Genomic DNA, 18378 nt, shown 5'->3' on the forward strand with positions numbered 1-18378 from the left:
TCTGTCAAATAGTAGAATTGAATTGGTTGCTTAAAAAAAAAAGTTCATGTGAAAGCCAGCTTCACATAAAAACAATGGAAGACTTTCTTGTGCTAACATACAACAGTTTTTCCAGCCACATTTGTCAACTACATTTCTTGATGTGTATGAACAAAATAACATAGTGGACAAATCTGTTTTTAACTAATGTCTCAATATCTCTACTGTAAGATGGGTGTTTTGTGTAAACCACCTCTTATTTATGAGGTAATTCTATCACACTTGCCAAGATGGTTTCTCTACAGAAGTTCTCAAACGTACTTTTTTATAAAACATAGTAGTGACTCGATGTTGATAAAACAGTCTTTTAGAGGATGTGATCTGAATTCACAGAATAAATGGGGTTTGAATCCCTATTCCTGTTTTTGAGGTGAAGGAATAAAAATACAGAAATGCTTCTAGTTCATCAATGTTACTAGTGAATGGCAAAGCTCTCCTGTTACATTTCCCTCCTTTTAAATTCATATGTGAACTGCTTTCTTGTTTGTTAAAAAAACAAAAACAAAAAACCCCACTGTCCACCAGGGACTTCTTTTGTTATTCAGTCATATTAAGAAACAAAGCTATCCATATGGCCATAGGGTAAGTAAGTGTGGTAAGTAGGTATTGTATTAGGGCTGAAGTAACCCATGTGGTTAAGATGTTATTCTTATGTTTTTAATCAAGAAGTCAGCATATCCTTCACACCCAAATTCTAATCTCAAATTGTCTTTCTCACTTATCCCCTGCTGTGTACCTAAATAACAACTATTAGCTTCACCACAGAGTTAGGAAGGTGATTTAAGGCCAAGTAAGCCTGTTTTTAAGTATTTGCAGTGGTTCTCAAAGTAGGTAACATAGTTAAGTATTTCATCCTGAATGAACAGAAACAGTTGCACTTATAATCTAGCAATATTTACTTGGGGGAGAAAAGTTACAGGTTAATGTTCTTTTGTCAGTTTGGGTGGCCATAAGGCATGAAAAGTGGTTTAACCTGTATCTGGTTGGTCACTATCCTTATTAATCCAGGTTGGTTTAATCTTTGTCTTATCAGCACTGCAAATTTGTTTTCTACCTCTACCTCGTAACTTCTACTTCCCACCACTATCTTTTTCTTGTGTGCAAACTGATAGATGGTAAAAGAGAAAATGGGCAGAGGCCTTGCATCTAAATGTAGATAATAACCAGTCCTTTGGATTTCTGTTATAGATCCATCCTCCCTTAGAGGTTTCATAGTGAGAGAGAAAGTGCCTCATTCTCTTTCCACCACCCTGCACAAATACCTGTAGGCAAACAAACCACACTCCAAAGCTTTTGTTGGCCTGAGTGCAAGCTTTAATCTCCCAAGTAATGGTGATTCAAGCATGAGATTCCAAAACTCTCTGGAGAAGACTAGTTATACGGGGAAATCCTTTTTTTTTTTTTCTTTTTTTTTTTTTGGCCACGCACCATGTGGGAGCCTAGTTCCCCGACCAGGGCTCAAACCCACGCCCCCTGCATTGGAAATGCGGAGTCTTAACCACTGGACCGCCAAGGAAGTCCCAAGGAATTCTTTTCTAAGTGTTTGAGTTGGTCTTGTTTGTCACTCTATTCAAATCATCAGTGAAGCCAGCTGTTTGTAATCCATGTGAATTATTTTAATAATTCAAGAAAGTCCATGGCACTTTCCAAAAAGCAAGATCATGAACATTAAAGCTGATGGCAGGATTGTATGTATGAAGTCCACAAAGAAAAGGAATTTAAATCATCTGTTCCCAATGACTGCTAATCACACTACAGAGAATAATACAATATTAAAATATTTCATCCTCAGTAAATTAATCTTCCTTAGAAAAATCTGATTGTACAGGTAAAATATAGCATTTAGAGCTTTCATTTAAAAATACAAATTTTATGAAAAATTTCAGAATTTTTAGAATGGGAATTATAAAAGTCAATGTTAAAGAAAATTCTACTTTCAGGTAATGTGTATCTTAAAATATTACGAAAAATATTCTTTATTCCGAAAACAGTGTCAGGAAAGAATACCTGAATTCCTCTAAAACCACTAGTTCTAGTTATCCGACTGTCATTTTGGTAACATTAACAAGAAAACACATTTACAATTTAACGCTGCAATCATCTGTCAAATAATTAGGATAGAATAAATGTTGCATATGCATTATGTTGAACATTACTTATATATATTTTTAAATATAGGGTTCTTTCATTTAATCGTTTGATAAGCTGGACTACACACTTGTCTTATTATAATATTCTAAAACCATTTGGAAACATCTTCTTCCTTAACTTCCAACCCTGAAAATCCATTCTAAAGTCTTTACCAATAGTCACTGTAACCAAATAAAATTAGTGGTTTGTGGCCTTAATGTTAAGTTTAGAACTTAATATATTTGAAGGTGTGATGAAGTGGCTCCGTCTTGCCATTTGTTTATATGGTCTGAAATCACAGTTCTGCACAGCGGACATGTTTTCTCTCTGTTAAACCATAAGGTAATGCACTCTTCACAAAATATATGCTGTAAGGGAATTAAGAACTAGATTTTATAGTTGATAACATTTCAATTTTAAATCCATCACATTGCAGAGAATCATACTCTAGAGCTGAAAGGGAATTTGGAGAACACTGATCCCTTTATTTTACAAGTGAGAACAAAGTGTAACATTCAAGAACACAGCGGTGTTCGTGGTAGAGGCACAAGTATTATTCTGACTTGTACTATCCATTTAACCACTTTTAATAAAATACAAGCTATCCTCAGGTGATAACTTTAAGATCAAGTATAATGACTAACAGCTTAATAAAGTCTTCGAGGGTTACTGGAATAAAGTACAGGAAAGGGCCTTATACAATCCAGTAACAAATGCTGGTATTATTCTAAAAGACTAGTATTCAATTATTAAAAATAGTCTGTTTTCCAGTCACTTTGGTATCCAGTCTGCCATTTGAATTTTATTTTCCCCTTTATACACTCCTCTACATAAAAATCATTAGAACTAAGGGACAAGATTTAGCTAACCTACCAAACCCCTAATCACAAGTAAGAAATTAGTAGTATGTGCCCTGAATGCTACTTTCTGCTGAATAGTGTATATTTCCCTATAAGTTAACATAAATGTGACTTTTGCAGGTCACAGAGAAGTGCTGTATTCAGGTTGCTTAAAAATACAGTTACCTGACAGATGAGAAGAATTGGCTTTTGAAATTCAGCTTGACATATTGAACAAATATCATCCACGTCTGAACACTGTCTCTTGCTGGCAGCCACTCCGTAACTCTATAAAGATAAGAAGTTATGTTCCCACAAATTTCTTTCTTTTCTGTTCTTAAAATACATAGATGGTACTGTATTTCTCAAATCTCCAAGGAACTAGGCATTTGAAAACTCTCCCAAAGGATATAAACATTTCAGAGCTGAACTATGTATGCAGAACGATGCCTGGATGGATCGCATCAAGGTTAACTCACTATGTAATACATAATAGGATATTGGAAGATTGTTAGATTCACTGGATTCCCAAATAATGACAGTGCTTCAAATTCAAATGGCTTAAGAGACTAAGCGATCTGAAATATAACACAGCGTTATGCAATCTATATTCATGTACTATGTGACCCAGTACTGCCAAGTTGAGCCCACTTACTCCCTATGACACTGGTTCAAAAAAGTCAATCCAGAGCTTGGCTGGCTGAATGTAACTCATGTAGAGACTACTTTAGAAATAGGTTTCTGTGCTCCACACTGGAGATTGATTCAGTAGGTCCAGACATACCAGGATGTAACTCAGGAATCTAATTCTTGAAAGCTCTCAACATGAGTTCAATGTGAAGAAGGTTTGGGGACCACTGAACGGTGTCCTGCCACTAAATCTAAAAATAATTTTAATTATCATCCTTACTTATCACAAAAGTCAGAGCATTTAGTACTAAGAAAGAATGGTAAAATTTTACAGAAGAACTGTAATTGCAAAATGTCACTTGGGTAGAGTTATACTGTCAAACTGAATAATAACACAAAGCTTTGCATTTCCTTAAGTCCTAAAAAAAGTTTCTGATCTCTTTAAGATCTTAATAACTTCCCTACCAAATTCAGTAGAATTTAGTCATTAACTAGATGTGACAAAATGTTACAAATGAGATCAGCTTTCTGTAGAAATAATGTGGAAAAGGTGGCTGAGGAAAAGAAAGAACACCCAAGTTTCAGTCATGGTAACGAGAGCAAAAGCATGACTTGACTCAGCAACCTGAAGCTGTGACCTAAACTTCTTGTTATCGAGGGTTAACAAAATCAAACTATGACTCAAAGGATAAAAACATTGAAAATTAAGACTTTTTGAGATTGGTCATGTTAAAGATTGCAGAAACAAATTGAGATACTGATGGATGATCTTGGTGACAATTTCCCTTCAATAAATGTCATTTTAGCAGAGTACACTGCAGATATGTATGCTGACAAGCTTTTAAAATAGCACTCTTGTCTGGCACTTTGCAGACTCCCTTCAGGTGAAGACATCCTGATGATGATTGCCATTTTCAGGGCAACATTAAGGAACATGAGAATCCCAGGAATAAAACAGAGTGGACTGTGATAGTCTCTTTATGCTTCACAGAGAAAGAATATCAAAAGTATTTCAGCTCAAGCCTTACTAGATTAATTACTACAGCAAAGTGGCCAATACATAATCAACTGAATAAACTCAAAAGCTGAAGTCTCAATTTTATTGTATCTTATCTAAAGAAAGAAGTCTGGGGCTTCCCTGGTGGCACAGTGGTTGAGAATCTGCCTGCCAGTGCAGGGGACACGGGTTCAAGCCCTGGTTTGGGAAGATCCCACGTGCCGCGGAGCAACTAGGCCTGTGAGCCACAATTACTGAGCCTGCGCGTCTGGAGCCTGTGCTCCGCAACGAGAGGCCGCAATAGTGAGAGGCCCGTGCACCGCAATGAAGAGTAGCCCCCACTTGCCGCAACTAGAGAAAGCCCTCACACAGAAACGAAGACCCAACACAGCCAAAAATAAGTAAATAAATAAATAAAATTAAAAAAACAAAAACAAAATTGACTATAAAAAAAAAAATTTCATCTCAAGCCTTACTAGATTAATTGCTACAGCAAAGTGGCCGATACATAATCAACTGAATAAACTCAGAAGCTGAAGTCTCAATTTTATTGTATCTTACCTAAAGAAAGAAGTCTGAATAGGATGCAGCAAAACTTAATACATTACTGTCTTCAGGAAAGGGTGCCCTGGCCAGTTAGTTTACTCCACTTTGTCGGTATAATCCTGTTTTTTTTTTTTAAACATATTAGATTGGCATTCTTGTACGTCAGATTCCCCTGAGTCCTGACCACATAATTGTTAAGTACCTAATGGACTGCAAAACTGAGAATCAAACTCTGAAATCCAGTTATCACACTTATATACTGAGAACTTCTGAGGCTACTAAATACCAAATGAGCTATTTATCATTTGTGCTATGACACCCTTTTTCTGCGGTTTGTTACATCAGTAGGATCACATAATAAAGTTATAATTGACATTGGAGTCTCAATTTACTGTTAAAATTGTTTTGTTATTGTTAAATTTACTGTTATTGTCATGAACTTATTTGTGCATACAGAACTGAGTATTGGGGAAATTTTTCCAGTAAGAAAATTTCAAGGGACATGATTTTTGGTAATAAGCTTTCTTCATATACACAATAAATTATAGTATAAGCACTTTCACAGAAGCTGAATAGGAGTTAATGAAAATACACAAAGCTACTATTTGTGGATTAAAAAAAGGAAGAGAAACTTCAAGATTTTTAAGGGAATGTTTATAAACCCTTAAGAACGTCAAGTGATTTGTAAGTGCAAGAGGCAAACTCAAATATATAAGTACTTCATCAACTATCAGGTGGTTGTCAATGTGCAAGTTAAGAAACTTATCACAGAAACAAAACCTCTATATCATCACAGCCCCAAGTGCCAAAGTACAAGAAATTTTTCTAAAAAGCCATGTAATTATGAAATCTGCATTTGTAAAATTGCTGAACTAAAACATTTTTATAATGAAAAAAGAAAGATAAAAAGTGTTTTTTCTGATTAAAAAATACATACTGGTCGTGTAAAAAATATTCGCAAAACCCGTCTGAAAGTTCTCAGATGTCCAAAAAAGTCCAGAAGCTGAAAGAGAAAATCATTCATTTATTCAAAGAGCCTTATCTGCTAAACTCAAGAGATCAAAGCTAATATCAAATACTGATATTAATTTTATGCTCATTGCATATCACAACTAATCATTTCATTCTAAATATATTTAAAGTCCAATTATGGAATATTTTACTCAATTTATCAATTTCAGCCAACTCTTAACCAAAATGAAGTACATCTGAATGCCCAGAATTACAATTTGGTCAAGATAAATATAAACTTAACTAAATCAAAGGCAAGGCAATTTTATCTCGTTCACATGTCCTTAACCTATTTAACGTTTCATAAAGTGATTGAGGGGAACAGTCATAGAGGGAACAGGACAAGATACTCCACTAGTTTGAGAATTATGTGTATGACAGATGCTACTGTAGGGGATGGGTACGTTCTGTTGTTCCCCTCCACCTTAGGTAATCCATGCTTAGCGGTCCACTCCCCCAGTAAAATCTGAGAACCACTGGATTAAGATACCTATTTCCATTTCTCCATTTCTAAGTAGATACAGAATCTGCCATTACTTCAAACTAGTGATACGAAGATAAACTATAAAATATATAAAGAGAAAAGCAGTCATACGTAAAATATGTAAACAGTATTATATGAATCATTATAAATGATAAGATTTATTATGTTACCTACTTTTAGTATGAGGTAGAGTAAAGCCAGCAATATCCCAAGACTCCATCTAGTTACATTACCAAACTCCCCATAGCTTATAAGGTAACGAAACCAAACTGGTACGGGGACAAAAGTTAGGTAAAACTGACATAATTCTTCTAAAACCATATACCAATAACCCTAAAAAGGAAGAAAAAAGAAAACAAATAGAGCCACTCAAGGTACTCACATGCACAGTGCAAATACTTCATATTGGGCTGAGAACATCATGGGTATATGGCACAATAACAACTATAAAATTAATCTTCATAATGGTAATGGTTATGACTTGTCGACAACCTCAACTTGGTTCTTTAGATATTACAGTCACTGGTCTGTTTTCAAAGAATTTCTAAAGAGTGACAGTGAAAATGTTTTATGTATAATAAAACATTTTGCTGATTATAAAAATTTGAAGTTTTCATTGAATATGAAAAAACACTGAATAACTGCCTAAGTCAGTTATCAATTATCAATTAATAATGCCCTGGAGGAAAACAGAAGTATAAATGTATATTTTCCCATATATGATGTGGGGACTCATTTTTAGATTATTCCAAAGCAAATATAATTGATTTTATTGGAATAGATTAATATTTAGGTTCAAGTCTTTGACCAAATAGCTGCCAGTCTGAGATAATATAGATAATTAAAATTAGGTTACTGAGCAAACTGAAAAATTATAGAAGGAATCATTTAAGCAAAGACTAAATAGCATTAATATGGTCTGCTAACATCTTTCCAATAAAACATATTACTTTCTTACCTTGGATTTAAAAGGCATGATGAAAGAAGGCACCAATAAAATAAGGCATTTTAAGCCCATGAAGAGGAATTTCAGAATGAAGTCTGTAATTCCAACAATCCAAAATACGTCCCAGAAGCTCGAATAGTCCAAAGTAGGATTTAAAAAAATTAAGCTACCAAGAGAAAAACATCAAAACTTACCAGAGCAACATAAAAAGATAAAAGTGTCAATGGGGGTTCTAAATTTGCTACCAAATATTTTACTTTAATTTGATGTGTAAAAAATAAGAGTTTGGCAAGATGCTAGAGTTCATGTAAACAGAATGGAAGATCATTTTGCTTATTTTAAAGAGACTTTTTAGGGACTTCCCTGGTGGCGCAGTGGTTAAGAATCTGCCTGCCAACGCAGGGGACATGGGTTCAAGCCCTGGTCTGGGAAGGTCCCACATGCCGCAGAGCAGTGAAGCCTGTGAACCACAACTACTGAGCCTGTGCTCTAGAGCCCGCGAGCCACAACTACTGAGCCCGCGTGCCACAACTATGGAAGCCCACATGCCTAGAGCCCATGCTCTGCAACAAGAGAAGCCACTGCGATGAGAAGCCCACGCACCGCAAGGGAAGAGCAGGCCCCGCTCACCACAACTAGAGAAAGCTTACACGCAGCAATGAAGACCCAATGCAGCCAAAAATAAATTTATAAAAAAAAACTTCTTAAATGTTTGAATTTCAAATCTTCCCTCCGTAAAGAACGAGTCTTCCTAACTTGTCATGATTGATATCTTTCTAGCCTATAATCCAAAAAACTCACAAATACTCGGTATCTGCCAATCTGTCTTCAACCAACTCCAGTCAGGAGTCTAACCCCTCCTTTCCACTGAACTGTTTTTGTCAAGATCACCAACTCCCTCCCTCTTGCTAAATTCGAAGGTCACTTTTTCCCCCTCTTCTCTCCTTGAAATATTTTCTTCCTAGACTTCTGACACCACTCTCTTCTAGTTGTTCTCATATGTGACTGATGGTTCCTTTTTTTTTTTAATTTATTTATTCATTTATTATTTTTGGCTGCGTTCGGTCTTCGTTGCTGCGTGCGGGCTTTCTCTAGTTGCGGTGAGTGGGGGTTACTCTTTGTTGCGGTGCGCGGGCTTCTCATTGTGGTGGCTTCTCTTGTTGTGGAGCACGGGCTCTCAGTGCATGGGCTTCAGTAGTTGTGGCACACGGGCTCAACAGTTGTGGCTCGCGGGCTCTAGAGCACAGGCTCAGTAGTTGTGGCGCACGGGCTTAGTTGCTCCGCATGTGGGATCTTCCCGGACGAGGGCTCGAACCCATGTCCCCTGCGTTGGCAGGTGGATTCTTAACCACTGCGCCACCAGGGAAGTCCCTGATGGTTCCTTCTTAAGTCTCCTTTGCTGCTCCTCCTCTGGCTAATTGTGGGCATGTCCAGTCCTGGGCCCTCTCCTCTGTCTATACTTTCTTTCCCTGGTTAGTCTTGTCAAGTTCCTTGGTTTTTAAATATCAACCATATGCTGATAACACCAAAATTTACAGCACTGACCTCTACTCTGAGCTCATGACAAATATCTGTAATCACTTTAACAGTTCTACATGGCCTCTCAAACTTAACATGTTCGAAACAAAATTACTGATTTTCCCTCACAACCAGTTCCTTCCCCAGTCTTTCCCAGCCCAGTAAATGGCACCACCATCCAGCCAGTTGCTTAGACTAAAAAAACCCAGTATCATCCTTGATTCTTCCCCCTTACCTACTCACCGAATCCAAACCGAGTGGTACTGGCTACACCTACAAACTATATCCCACATTTGTCCACATCTCTCCAACTCCACTGAAACCAGGACTTCTAATTATCTGATTAAAGCTGAAAATTCGGAACACTTCCATCTGACATGGAAACTTATCAACTACTGTCCTTTAGCAAGTCTTCTCCTTCTAGAGACAAAGATCAAGTGTTCTTATCACACATACACACAAGAAGGTAACTAAGGGAGGTGATGGATATATTAATTAGCTTGATGTGGTAATCATTTCACAATGTATACATAGATCAAAACATGTTGCATATTTTAAATATATACAGTTTTTATTTATCAAAAATAAAAAACCAAAAAAGATCACCAACAACAACCTAATGGTATTTAGTAACTACTGATTATATAAGTAAAAATTTATGTATCAAAAATTAAGTATTTATTAAGCACTTGCTATGAGGCAAGGCACTGGGTATAAAAATGTGAGTAAGTCACTTTAAGCTCTCAATCTTGGAAGGAGACAGGTAAAAATTGAACTCTAAGTATGTGCAAGTAAGATACATGCAAAGTGCTATGGAGTATACGATTACATAAAAATGTGATTGTGCACTTGGACCTCTAATTACCTGTAATAAAGTGACTGAGAATGAAAGGTGTAATATAAAAGAACAGAAGATCCTGCTAAGAATACCAGTAACCAAGCACACTGAATCTTTGAGCACCTTTCCTGAAAAATAAACAATTTTATAATTTGTTACTTTGAATTATGCCAGAATTTTAAATATCATTAAACTATTTTACTTTAATGACTAATTTATTAACTTAGAACATTTTAATAGATTAATTTATCTTAATAAAAATATAGAATATTTGTTAAATTGTACATCATCACATTCTATTTTATATACCTTTAGTGAAGAAAACAAAACACATACTTAAACAGATTTTTAAAATACAAGTTTCCTCATTGTGTAACAACATTACCTATGTTTCAAAGCCAAATCTTCTACAAACTGACATAAAGGACCTACATAAATAAAAACTTTACTTCTGCAGCTTCCTATTTTTGCCTTCCCAACAAAACAGACTTTTAAAAACTGCATTTATGTTACCAGGGTTTATAAATATAATTTTAAAAATTCTCAATTCAATAAGAATTTAATAAAATAATGTTTTTAATCTCAGTTTTATAATTGTTTTAATTACTAGTTTAATTAAAAATTTTTACTAGTTTTAAACCCTGAATTAAACTTTTATGGTTTGATAGGTTCTAACTACGAATTTTCAGGTCAAAATGTATGAACCTTTACACAGATATAACCCTTTAAAGTTGCCTGAAGGTGAAATTTTATAAACTAATCCTGTTTTCCCAATAATTTACATGAATAGGAATCTTTTATAATTTCTTATGGAAAAACTTCTTGGGTTTAGTTTTCTTTAAATAAGAGAAACCTAAATAAATAGTTCAAGACCCATTTATTCAGTGTACGTTTTATTTAACTATTTTAAATCTTATAGTACAACAGTGAAGTTTTTAATGATGATTATTATTACTTAGTATGGTCAAACTAAAAACATGATAGCACTTGACAAGTCAGATCAAATAGTGTGTTGTAAACCTTTTAATCCTTCTGTCTAGTTTTTCTTTATCAGGAACCCAATATACAAAGAAAATAAGGTGAATCAATTCAGTATTAGGACAGATCATTTATTCCAGGTCATTTAGATAACAACATTTAATGTATCATGGATGGTACATTATGTCTACTTAAATTTATCAAATAAACTATCTTATGTTTATTCCTGTTTCTCTCAAAAATGAGTATATAATTCTACAGGGAGAAACATTTAATGATTTTTTAGTTGCTGGTTATACTTACTCTTAGAAAAACCTGATTTACAATGCTTCTGTTTGCATATATAAAAGTTGTAAGCAGCCCAATTCCAAGAGAAATTCCTGTTAGAAAATAAGGTCCAGTTAATTGAAAGGGAAAAAAAAGAGCTAACACGACATGAATTTAAAGGAAGCATATACAATTTTAAAAACTAAAATAAGAAACAAATACATAGGTTAAAGTAGATTACCAATAAAGAAAGAAAATTAGCTGCATATAGTAATGAAACAGCTCAATGTTTTATTATACCCTACCTGTTATATGCTGCATAACAAGTTTGACACCCACAATCAAAATATATGGAAGACTTTTCTGCAACCACTTGAAGAGATATCGGAATTCTGAGAAGGAGCTACTACCATGATCTCCCGACTCCATCTCGGTATCATCAGGTTGCCTTGCTTCATTGTGGGAGTGACTCCGTAAGCGACTATGTACACATCCATGGGTACAGCTGTGGACACCTGACCTTATATTTCTGGAGCTTGGATTTTCAGCACATTCTTTAGGCATGGAGTTTATCTGAATATGAACATCTCCAGAATAAAGACGGGAAGCTTCTCCTGTCAATCTTGTCTGGACACACTGGGAGGCTGAGGCATCCTCACTGCCTGCAGCTCCTGAAGGGCTGTGCAGTGGGCTACAGTTGGCTTGCATGACCCCTGAATACTTTTTCTGTGATCCAGATTTCTTTGCTTCAGGGCTCTGTCTCCTAAAAATCAAAGCGCAGAAAATATTCTAAGTGAACAGTTAAGTACAGGCAATATATTGCTCACTAGGAATAATTTATTCACTAAAGGAGAGGCTGATAGTCACAGTACATGAATTATTTCCAGGTTATCTATTGCTTATTACTAGACTCCTCCATCTTCTCCCTTTATGCGAAGGCTCTGCTGCCCTAGGCAAACTATCCTTTAGGAAACATCTGCTACCAAAAAAGTTTAGCTTCAGATGCCTCCAGTTCTCTAATGACAGAAGGAACTGGCAAAATAGTCAAAGTATGGGTGCTCAGCAGATGTTAATAATATGAGTACTAGTAATCATACTAGAACACTTAACATCAAATCTTAACTCCTCATTAAGTATCATCATGGAGAACTAATAATAAACATTTCATTTAGGTGACCTACAAATTTCGTTTTATGCTGAAACAGCTTTCCCAAAGCTAATAAAAAAGTTTCCAATAATTAATACCAAGAGTATTACCTTTTCCTGTTCCCCCACAAGGGTGTTACCTAAATACCTTTAAAATAGGAAGACATGGGGAGTCACCATGTAATTGCTAAGTGACTCTTTATTCTGAATAAGGATAATTACGTAGTCTGCACATTAAAAATGCCACCTTGGAGGGCAGGGGCGTCAGGAAAGAGAACACTGGCACGGAAAGATCCCTAAATGACGAGTGTGGGTAGCCGTCGAGGATCCAGCTGACGAAACGCAGAGCCTTTCTGCCGTTTCTGTAGGAGGAAGCTGGGGTTAACGTCAGGGCATGTTCCGTGTCATTCTATTTCATTCCCAGGTTTGGAAATTTTTTTTTTTTTTTTTTTCAGTTACTGTTGGGCGGTTTGGTTTTTAGTGCCATTCACTAGAGGCTTTCACTGATGCTCCAACGCCACGGCTGCTATTTATTTCCTCCAACCTCTGAAGACCGACGCTGGACGGGAGAATTTCAGCGTCTTTTTCCACAAATAAAAACATAGAACCCTCCCGCTTTCCTCCAAGTACGAGCAAGAAAGGGGAGAAAAAGGAAAGAAAAGTAAACGCAAAGGGCTCTTCCGGAATCTCCAGGACAGATTTTTCCTCCCACGTTCGACTTTCGAGTGCCTCAGTTATTCTCCCCAGAGCCCATTTCGCCGCGGCCCCTCGTCTCCTTCGCCCGCTTCCCCCAGGCCTGACCTCTCATGACGATGAGCGCACCGAGTCCCGGGCAGCGACTGCAGAAACAGCGGGAGATGCCGCCTCTAGGCCTTCAGTCAAGGCCATCACCGTCAGACCCACCGCCGCCAACTCTCGCCCAGCTCCGCGACGGCGGCGGCGGCGCGCGCGTTCCCGGACGTCCTCACGCGCGCGCGCCCCGCCCCCGCGCGACGCGCCGAGAGACTGGCTGCGACGATGGGGCGGGGCAGAGGCCGTCTGGGGGTGTTGGCTGTGAAGAGGTGGCTGCGGCCGAGAAGCGGCAGCAGGCGTCTGCGTTAAACAATAAGCGAATGTGCGTAGGTTTGTGTAACCCGCCCCACGCCGGTTAGAGGTCTGGAAGTTTTGAGGTTAAAAATGTTTTAGCCTCCGGAACCTGCCCTCGAGGGAGGAGCGTGCTGTTAGGTGCTCACCTGGTCCTGCCCCCGGCTCGCCTGGCTTCTGGAGGCTGCCCAGCGCTTTGGTCCCGCTTGGCTCGCGTCTCCCGGGGCCTGAGTTTGAGGAGCCACGTTGGCGAGGGGTCGGAGCGCCTCTGAGAGGGCTGGGCGGGACGGGAGCGTTCTGGTGTCGGCTAGCTCAGCTGACCTAGTTGTGGCTGGGTGGTGAAGTTTGAACTCAACTGGGTTTTCGTTACAATCCTAACGTTGCACTGTGAGAACCAGGCCCTGCCGAAACCTGAGGAGATTAGAATCGGAGAGAAGTGGGGGAAGGTTTGGGAGGTGGGGGGGGGGGGGTTGGAAGTAGAAGTTAGAGTTTAAAAAACTTGTCGTGTATGGGGTATAGGGGACTCTGTACTATGTTCGCTATAATTGTTAACCGAAAACTGTTCTAAAATAAAAGATTTATTAAGAAAAAGTTTAAACGAAAGAAACAAAGAACCTTGCCTCTTGGTCTCTATCCAAAATATATTCTAAATGATACTTAATTATATTCCATGAGTCTTCCCCATTCCCACAACCACCAATAGCCTTTCTATTTTGAACCTCAGGTTTTTTACCTTTAATTTCTAGAAATTGACGTGAAGTAAGTAACTCTTGGTGGTTAGGTCTTGAAATTAAAAATCCGTGCCACGCTCGAGGTGTGCAATCTTCCCTCACTAGAGAGGATAAATTTTCATACATATACACCCATGTCATGAGTTGAATATCTAGTGGGAAAAGTGATACTTTGTCTTTTTACTGGTCACTGATTTAGAACCATTCACAACTTTGCGCTAGTTTTCTGGTGTGTGAATTTTGAGGCTTCTTAATCATGAAATTATTTGCACCTTATTTTCTCCTATTTCAGAGTACAACTGAATCCACTGTTTAACCTGAATTAACCACTTTGAGGTTGTACTTAAATCATATTAATTTTATTACCAAACCATTTCCCTTGGTTGGAAAGGCACTCCCCCAGTCCCCCCCAACCGGTATTAGATCAGCTTCCCCTTGTTAATTGAGATATTGCAAGATATTTACTTTTTTTGTTTGTTTGTTTATGTCTCCATGAGCTTCACTAATGTAAGTCTTCCCGAGAAATTAGGCTTCTGGGTCAGTAAGTCTGTCTTAGTCTGTTCGGGCTGCAGTAAGATATAGCCTGGATGGCTTATAAACAACAAATTTATTTCTCACAGTTCAGAAGCCTGGGAAGTCCAAGATCAAGGTGTCAGCAGATTTGGTGTCTGGTGAGTTCTGCTTCCTGGTTTATAGACAATGTTGTCTCCGGCTGTGTCCTCACATGGTTGGAGAGTGGTGGAGCCCTTTGGAAACACTTTTATAAGGGCACTAATCGCCTTCATGAGGGCTCTGTCTTAATGCCTTAATCATCTACCCCCACCTGCTTATACTATCACATCGGGGGTAGAATTTCAACGTATGGATTTTGTGGGGGACACAAAAATTCGGTCTGTAGCAAAAGCTGAAGCCAAGCTCTGGGCTGTAATGAGTTTTTCAAGGAGACTTATTTGTATAATATTGATATATTGTATCATTCCAACTACAACGTGGATATTTTTATTTTAAACTTTAAAATTTATGAGAATTTAGGAAACAGAAAAAAGAGACTCAATCTCACATAATCCAGCTACCACCACAATGAGGCATCAATATGTTTTAGTACATTGATTATTTTAGTACATTTGGAAATTTAGTACATTTATGTACCTTAAATATTTTACTGAGTTTTATGACCCAGGAATCCTTTCATGTGTTTGTTGGCCTTCTGTATATCTCCTTTGGAGAAATGTCTGTTTAGGTCTTCTGCCCATTTTTGGATTGGATTGTTTGTTTTTTTGATACTGAGCTGCATGAGCCGCTTGTATAATTTGGAGATCAATCCTTTGTCAGTTGCTTTGTTTGCAAATATTTTCTCCTATTCTGAGGGTTGTCTTTTCGTCTTGTTTATGTTTCCTTTGCTGTGCAAAAGCTTTTAAGTTTCAATAGGTCCCGTTTGTTTATTTTTGTTTTTATTTCCATTTCTCTGGGAGGTAGGTCAAAAAGGATCTTGCTGTGATTTATGTCATAGAGTGTTCTGCCTTTGTTTTCCTTTAAGTGTTTTATAGTGTCTGGCTTTACATTTAGGTCTTTAATCCATTTTGAGTTTATTTTTGTATATGGTTTTAGGAAGTGTTCTAATTTCATTCTTTTACATGCAGCTGTCCAGTTTTCCCAGTACCACTTATTGAAGAGGCTGTCAAAGATAAGGTGACCATATGTGCGTGGGTTTATCTCTGGGCTTTCTATCCTGTTCCATTGATCTATATTTCTGTTTTTGTGCCAGTACCATACTGTCTTGATTACTGTAGCTTGGTAGTATAGTCTGAAGTCAGGGAGCCTGATTCCTCCAGCTCCATTTTTCTTTCTCAAGATTGCTTTGGCTATTCAAGGTCTTTTGTGTTTCCATACAAACTGTAAAATTTTTTGTTCTACTTTTGTGAAAAATGCCATTGGTAGTTTGATATGGATTGCAATGAATCTGTAGATTGCTTTGGGTAGTATAGTCATTTTCACAATGTTGATTCTTCCAATCCAAGAACATGGTATATCTCTCCATCTGTTGGTATCATCTTTAATTTCTTTCATCAGTGTCTTATAGTTTTCTGCATACAGGTCTTTTGTCTCCTTAGGAAGGTTTGCTGCTAGGTATTTTATTCTTTTTGTTGCAGTGGTAAATGGGATTGTTTCCTTAATTTCTCTTTCATATTTTTCATCATTAATGTATAGGAATGCAAGAGATTTCTGTGCATTAGTTTTGTATCCTGCTACTTTACCAAATTCATTGATTAGCTCTAGTAGTTTTCTGGTAGCATCTTTAGGATTCTCTATGTATAGGATCATGTCATCTGCAAACAGTGAGAGCTTTACTTCTTTTCTGATTTGGATTCCTTTTATTTCTTATTCTTGTCTGATTTGCTGTGGCTAAAAGTTGCAAAACTATGTTGAATAATAGTGGTGAGAGTGGGCAACCTTGTCTTGTTCCTGATCTTAGAGGAAATGGTCAGTTTTTCACCACTGAGAATGATGTTGGCTGTGGGTTTGTCATATATGGCCTTTATTATGTTGAGGTAGGTTCCCTCTATGCCCACTTTGTGGAGAGTTTTTATCATAAATGGGTGTTGAATTTTGTCAAATGCTTTTTCTGCATCTATTGAGATGATCATATGGTTTTTATTCTTCAGTTTGTTAATATGGTGTATCACATTGATTGATTTGCATATATTGAGGAATCCTTGCATTCCTGGAATACACCCCACTTGATCATGGTGTATGATCCTTTTAATGTGCTGTTGGATTCTGTTTGCTAGTATTTTGTTGAGGATTTTTGCTCTATGTTCATCAGTGAGATTGGCCTGTAGTTTTCTTTCTTTGTGACACCTTTGTCTGGTTTTGGTATCAGGGTGATGGTGGCCTCGTAGAATGAGTTTGGGAACGTTCCTCCCTCTGCTATATTTTGGAAGAGTTTGAGAAGGATAGGTGTTAGCTGTTCTGTAAATGTTTGACAGAATTTGCCTTTGAAGCTATCTGGTCCTGGGCTTTTGTTTGTTGGAAGATTTTTTATCACAGTTTCAATTTCATTGCTTGTGATTGGTCTGTTCATATTTTCTGTTTCTTCCTTTTCAGTCTCAGAAGGTTGTGCTTTTCTACGAATTTGTCCATTTCTTCCAGGTTGTCCATTTTATTGGAATATAGTTGCTTGTAGTAATGTCTCATGATCCTTTGTATTTCTGCAGTGTCTGTTATTTCTTCTCCCTTTTCATTTCTAGTTCTGTTGATTTGAGTCTTCTCCCTTTTTTTCTTGATGAGTCTGGCTAATGGTTTATCAATTTTGGTTATCTTCTCAAAGGACCAGCTTTTAGTTTTATTGATCTTTGATATTGTTTCCTTGATTTCTTTTTCATTTATTTCTGATCTGATCTTTATGATTTCTTTCCTTCTGCTAACTTTGGGGTTTTTTTGTTCTTCTTTCTCTAATTGCTTTAGGTGTAAGGTTAGGTTGTTTATTTGAGATGTTTCTTGTTTCTTGAGGTAGGATTGTATTGCTATAAACTTCCCTCTTAGAACTGCTTTTGCTGCATCCCATAGGTTTGGGGTCGTCGTATTTTCATTGTCATTTGTTTCTAGGTATTTTTTGATTTCCTCTTTGATTTCTTCAGTGATCTCTTGGTTTTTTAGTAGCATATTGTTTAGCCTCCATGTGTTTGTATTTTTTACAGTTGTTTCCTGTAATTGATTTCTAATCTCATAACGTGTGGTCAGAAAAGATACTTGGTACAATTTCAATCTTCTTAAACTTACCAGTGCTTGTTTTGTGACCCAAGATATGATCTATCCTGGAGAATGTTCCATGAACACCTGAGTAGAAGGTGTATTCTGTTGTTTTTGGATGGAATGTCCTATAAATATCAATTAAGTCTATCTGGTCTAATGTATTTTTAAAGCTTGTGTTTCCTTATTTATTTTCATTTTGGATGATCTGTCCATTGGTGAAAGCGGGGTATTAAAGTCCCCTACTATTATTGTGTTACTATCAATTTCTCCTTTTATGGCTGTTAGCATTTGCCTTGTGTATTGAGGTGCTCCTGTGTTGGGTGCATAAATATTTACGATTGTTATAACTTCTTGTTGGATTGATCGCTTGATCACTATGTAGTGTCCTTCTTTGTCTCTTGTAATAGTCTTCATTTTAAAGTCTATTTTGTCTGATACGAGT

The 18378-nt window shown here is 37.2% G+C and overlaps 1 protein-coding gene and 1 long non-coding RNA gene across 3 annotated transcripts in view; one reads left to right on the forward strand and one right to left on the reverse strand.

The window, feature by feature from the left end:
• Nucleotides 1–1633: 1633 nt before the first annotated feature.
• On the reverse strand, nucleotides 1634–13329 carry RNFT1 (ring finger protein, transmembrane 1). Its single transcript, XM_068530738.1, has 9 exons — nucleotides 13171–13329; nucleotides 11529–11986; nucleotides 11260–11336; nucleotides 10006–10106; nucleotides 7635–7788; nucleotides 6851–7009; nucleotides 6119–6184; nucleotides 3195–3296; nucleotides 1634–2537 (listed from the first exon to the last, which is right to left on the reverse strand). Exons 2-9 carry the CDS (start codon nucleotides 11929–11931, stop codon nucleotides 2403–2405), a joined length of 1197 nt encoding a protein of 398 aa, XP_068386839.1. The 5' UTR covers nucleotides 11932–11986; nucleotides 13171–13329; the 3' UTR covers nucleotides 1634–2402.
• An 80-nt stretch (nucleotides 13330–13409) lies between these two features.
• Nucleotides 13410–18378, forward strand: part of LOC137755398 (uncharacterized) — a 129062-nt gene continuing 124093 nt past the window's right edge. For both annotated transcript variants that reach the window (XR_011072010.1, XR_011072011.1), the window contains exons 1-2: nucleotides 13410–13483; nucleotides 14804–14854. This is a non-coding gene — a long non-coding RNA (uncharacterized lncRNA). The remainder of the gene's footprint in view (nucleotides 13484–14803; nucleotides 14855–18378) is intronic.

Source organism: Eschrichtius robustus, chromosome 20 (assembly GCF_028021215.1).
Source record: "Eschrichtius robustus isolate mEscRob2 chromosome 20, mEscRob2.pri, whole genome shotgun sequence".
NCBI classification, from domain to species: Eukaryota; Metazoa; Chordata; class Mammalia; order Artiodactyla; family Eschrichtiidae; genus Eschrichtius; species Eschrichtius robustus.

Excerpts from the sequence above, each read along its gene's own strand:
- RNFT1 (XM_068530738.1), bottom strand. The coding sequence starts at position 11,931 with ATGCAAGCCAACTGTAGCCCACTGCACAGCCCTTCAGGAGCTGCAGGC. Across the intron at positions 7,010-7,634 it reads TCATGCCTTTTAAATCCAAG|GGTTATTGGTATATGGTTTT; the intron begins GTAAGAAAGTAA and ends CTTCCTTTTTAG. Across the intron at positions 6,185-6,850 it reads TACTCTACCTCATACTAAAA|CTTCTGGACTTTTTTGGACA; the intron begins GTAGGTAACATA and ends TTTCTCTTTCAG.